This window comes from Oncorhynchus gorbuscha, linkage group LG15 (genome assembly GCF_021184085.1).
Source record: "Oncorhynchus gorbuscha isolate QuinsamMale2020 ecotype Even-year linkage group LG15, OgorEven_v1.0, whole genome shotgun sequence".
NCBI classification, from domain to species: Eukaryota; Metazoa; Chordata; class Actinopteri; order Salmoniformes; family Salmonidae; genus Oncorhynchus; species Oncorhynchus gorbuscha.
In genome coordinates this window covers 47,068,856-47,073,494 of record NC_060187.1, presented here as the reverse complement: position 1 = coordinate 47,073,494, position 4,639 = coordinate 47,068,856, and the positions used below count along the sequence as shown (strand labels likewise).

At 44.6% G+C, this 4,639-nt stretch overlaps 1 protein-coding gene across 1 annotated transcript; it reads left to right on the top strand.

Annotated features, from left to right (window-relative positions):
• Window positions 1-984: 984 nt before the first annotated feature.
• On the top strand, window positions 985-3,727 carry fpgt (fucose-1-phosphate guanylyltransferase). The gene is made up of 4 exons (XM_046300421.1): window positions 985-1,257; window positions 1,426-1,593; window positions 1,748-1,840; window positions 2,039-3,727. The coding sequence occupies exons 1-4, from the start codon at window positions 1,185-1,187 to the stop codon at window positions 3,433-3,435; spliced, it is 1,731 nt and encodes a 576-aa protein (XP_046156377.1). The 5' UTR covers window positions 985-1,184; the 3' UTR covers window positions 3,436-3,727.
• The last annotated feature ends 912 nt before the right edge of the window (window positions 3,728-4,639 follow it).

Here is a 4,639-nt window from a genome sequence, read left to right as displayed (position 1 = left end):
GATACACACCACTGCTCATCAATGTCATTTTCGGCCTTCTGTAGCACTATATCAAACATGTTCTTGCAGATGTCCACGTCTGATGGATTTATTTATAAAGACAAGTGTGCTCGCATAATCCCTTAAAAGACATTCCCTTGAAAAACTCCCAAGTGGCGGTCTAAGGCACTGCATCTCAGTGCAAGAGGTGTCACTACTGTCCCTGGTTTGAGTCCAGGCTGTATCACATCTGGCTGTGATTGGGAGTCCCATAGGGAGGTGCACAATTGGCTCAGCATAGACAGGGTAGGCCGTCATTGTAATTAACTAATTTGCCAGGTTAAATACATTTTAAAAAGCAGCAATAGTACTGTTTGTCCATTTTGAGACGCCATAGGCAGTTTACACTTCCTCAAAATAGCCAGAATTCATCTAAAATCACTCAAGAAATCGGTCATTAATTGCAGTATTTCTGGTGCAGTATTTCTGAAGAAATCAAATGTGCATTAAAATTATTCGTCTCTTGTTGAATGACAACAATGACTTCATTGAATAATCCCTATATATTTTATTTATTTATTTAATTTATTTATTTATTATTATTATTATTTTTTTTTCTTCTTCTATTTTTCGGACACCGCCAATCCACTCAATTTCTCGACACACCAGTTGAGAATCGCTGGGCTAAAACCTTCTGTGTCATTGAATCGATTAAATAATTCGTTACTTCGTAACTAGACTCTCGCTGCCAGACAGAATGGCAACTTTTGGCAGCCTTGTACAACGTTGTGGTCAAATATGGTGGATAAATTAAGATGTCCTTTACCATTGATTTTTTTTCTTCTAATTTTCGGGTCTACTTAAGGTCCCATAGACACCAATGCGATAGCCGCTGGGCCTGGTCTACTTAGTTCGTTGAATGTATATGAACGAGAAAAAAAACGAGGGAGTGGGTTATCTCGCATCCTCCTCCCTCTCTGATTGTAGCTCTCGGGCATAATAATAATCATGTGACTAGACCCGGAAATTAGGCAGGTGACATCACTGCAGCAGTTTCGAGTCAGAACATTTCAATTTCAATCCATTCCATATCCACAAGAACTGAATATGCTACATTTAAAAATTGAATGACGCAAATGTGATGTTAGTTGTTCTGCAGATACCCGTTTCGTATGCATTAGACCACTTGACATTGAACTAGGAGAATGAACGAACAAGGAAGTAAAAAGTTGCAAATTGCAACAATGGAGAAACTTGAGAGATTCGATGCATTACGTGGTAAGTGTAGCCTGTTGTAACTATTCAAACTTGAATGGTTCAATGTAAAAGCTTTAGGACAGTGACTTCTACAAAATTTGATTGACAGATTGATTGACAGGCAACAGTAGCCTAGTCACCAGTCATAGGCTATCCGTGTCATTTAAGTAATGTTTGCTTGTCATTTAGGTAAGCAGGTGCAACCTGGAGAGTTTTGGGATCTAGTTGTTTTAACCGCTGTAGATGACAACCAGAGAGAAGCATACGAACTTCAGATCTCAGAGAAACTTGGGAGGAAAGAGATCCCACTTGGCATTTCATATCACGTGTTCTCAGATCCACCTGGAGCCAAAATAGGTGAGGATAACCCATCCTGATTTATGTGCAGATTATGGACCTGTTTTGCCTTTTGAATCACATTAATAAGATTACATGGACAAGGAGGACCTGATCCTAGATTCCTATTCGGAGAACCTTGATACACTTTGACTGAATTGAACTTCTCTCGCAGGAAATGGAGGCGCAACACTGTACTCTCTGCAACGGCTGGAAGACATCTATGGGAAGGCTCTGGGTGGATACAGGATCCTTCTGATTCATGCAGGTATAATCAATCGCTCATTACATTGTAAAACTGTATATTAATTGGAAATTATGTCAAAGTGATATAAGTGTAGGGTAGGCCTATATTATTGAACATAATTATGCAAGCACTACTGTAAGTATTGTAGGTCACATTGGATAAAAGTTTCTGCTAAATGATGTATATTTTTGATTGTTCAAATAACTTTGATTTTCCTAGGTGGATTCAGTCAGCGTTTGCCCAATGCCAGTGCCCTGGGGAAAATCTTCACCCCCATGCCCTTGGGTGACCCTCTTTACCAGATGCTGGAGCTCAAACTGGCCGTGTTTGTGGATTTACCCAAGCACATGAAACCGGGTGTGCTGGTAACCAGTGCGGATTGCATAGAGCTCTACAGTATAGCGGAGGATGAGAACATCAGGTTTGACAGGTCTGGGTTCACTGCTCTAGCCCATCCCTCCCCCATCTCCATTGGAACAACCCACGGAGTCTTTGTGCTGGACCAGAAGGAGAAGTCTGTATTGGCCGACATGGAATACAGGACCTGCCTCCATTTTCTGCACAAACCTAGCGTCAAGAAGATGCACGAAAACGGTGCTGTGTGTAAGAGCCAGGATAGCTGTATGTCACTTCTGAGTGATGCAGAGTTTGTGTACACAGACAGTACATATTACGTAGATTACAACACTGCAATGTCGTTGCTTAGTCTATTCCGAGAAGTGGGTCCTTTGGGCTGTGAGATAGATGCCTATGGGGACTTCCTTCAGGCCCTGGGTCCCCAAGCCACGGTGGCTTACACCAACAACACTGCCAACGTCACCAAGCAGGAGAGCAACCTGGTGGAGATGCGTCAGAAGATCTTCCACTGCCTTAAGGGAACCCCGCTCAACCTTGTGGCTCTCAACCACTCCAAGTTTTACCACATCGGCACCACCACAGAGTACCTCTTCTACCTCACAGAGGACCCGTGCCTGAGGGGTGAGCTGGGACTATACAAGGTGCTAGGCTACAGCCAAAACTTTAGCTTTAAGGTCTGCTGTGTGATGCTCAGTGACGTGAAGCCCGGCTGCTCTTTAACTCCAGGCTCGGTGGTAGAGTACTGCAGGCTGGAGGCTGGCGCTCATGTTGGCGGGCGGACCATACTCAGCGGCTGCTGGGTAGGTGCGGGCCTGAAAGTGCCTGATGGAACCTTCATGCACTCCCTCTGCGTGAACCGGGAGGGCCAAACCGGTTTTGTTACCATCACCTTCGGCATCGAGGATGACCTCAAGAAGAGCGTGGGGTCCCCTGCGAATATGGAGGGCTTGAACCTGTTCGGGGCCAGTTTGGTCGAGTGCCTGGCCAAGTGGGGCCTGAGTCCCGAGAGCCTAAGGTTCTCTGGTGACACATCGAGTTGTAGTCTTTGGAACGCCTGTCTCTTCCCTGTGTGCCTGGACATGCGCAACTCCTTCTCCCTGACTCTGGAGATGCTGCAGCCGGGCGGGTCCACTGTCACGTTGCCCCCAGGCACCAAGCTGATGTCTCTACAGGAGGCCCTGCAATGTAAAAACTTGGAGGAGATGCTCAAGTACAGGAAGAAACTAATGGAGGATGTAAAGATGAAGAAATGGAGCTGACTGTGAGCTATAGTGATTAGGCTACTATTGATTGTAATACCATTGTGCCTTTTGTAATCATGATAGGAAGGATTGTGTGTTAAATTGAACTGAAGTAGGGATACAATGTGGTGGGCATTTGGTAGCATTCGGGTACAATGGTTGGATCAGCTATTTGATACATAAACGGGACATTTGGATGTAGCTTTTGTTTGTTACAAAAATGTTATTTCTGTTGTATATTTTTTTTAAATCACGGGGAAACGATTGGGTAATGACAATCCATTTTGTAATAATGACAGAAAATATTTTAGATTTGTGTTTCTCTTCATTGTCCTATGCTGGTGTGGGACACTTTCCTCAGAATTAAAATAGACTCTGGTACTGTGCTCAATTTTAAGGGACAGCTTTTGACATCCTGTACAGCAGTGCCAGCTCTAGCCTTTTGGGGGGCCCTATGGTGGGGGGCCCTATGAAGCAAGATTTGGTTGGGGGGGCCCCCACCATGTGAGCAATTATTTTTGGTGGCCCCCCAACGGAGAGAACATTTTAAGTTTTAAAGCAAGTTTTCTGCAGTTCTGCACATTTTGCAATGGGGCAGAGAGAATTTTCTGCCGTTTTAAAGCTGATTTCCTGCAATTCTACACATGACTTATTCCATGTTAATGATATCTGAGTGAGAGTGACGAACAAAATCAGTATGGGCCCCCTGGAGGTCAGGGCCCCTGGGCACATGCCCTGCTTGCCCGGGTTGGTAATTCGGCTATGACTACTACAAGATTAGCAAATTGACTAGATTAATTTATCAATCTAAAAATTGTCAGCTGACATGGGCTGATTGAGTGACTGTCAGTGACTGACAAAACAAGAGGAAAACTGCTGATGCACAACCACATTTCGAACTTGCATCTTGTGTATTCTACTTCTAACTCAACAGTAAGTTGAGCCCCGACTGTCGCCGGCCCTGCAGCAGTGCTACCCAACTCCAGTTCTTGAGTACCCCCAAAGGCACACAGTTTTGTTGTAGCCCTGGACAAACTCACTTGATTCAACTTGTCAACCAATCATCAAGCCCTGGATGAGTTGAATCAGGTGAGTTTGTCCAGGTGGGGCCTACAACAAAACTGTGTGCTGTTGGGGGTACTCGAGGACAGGAGTTGGGAAACACTGCTACACAGTAATATACAGGTAGTGGCCTATCGGCATTCAATCAGAGGCAAGTTTC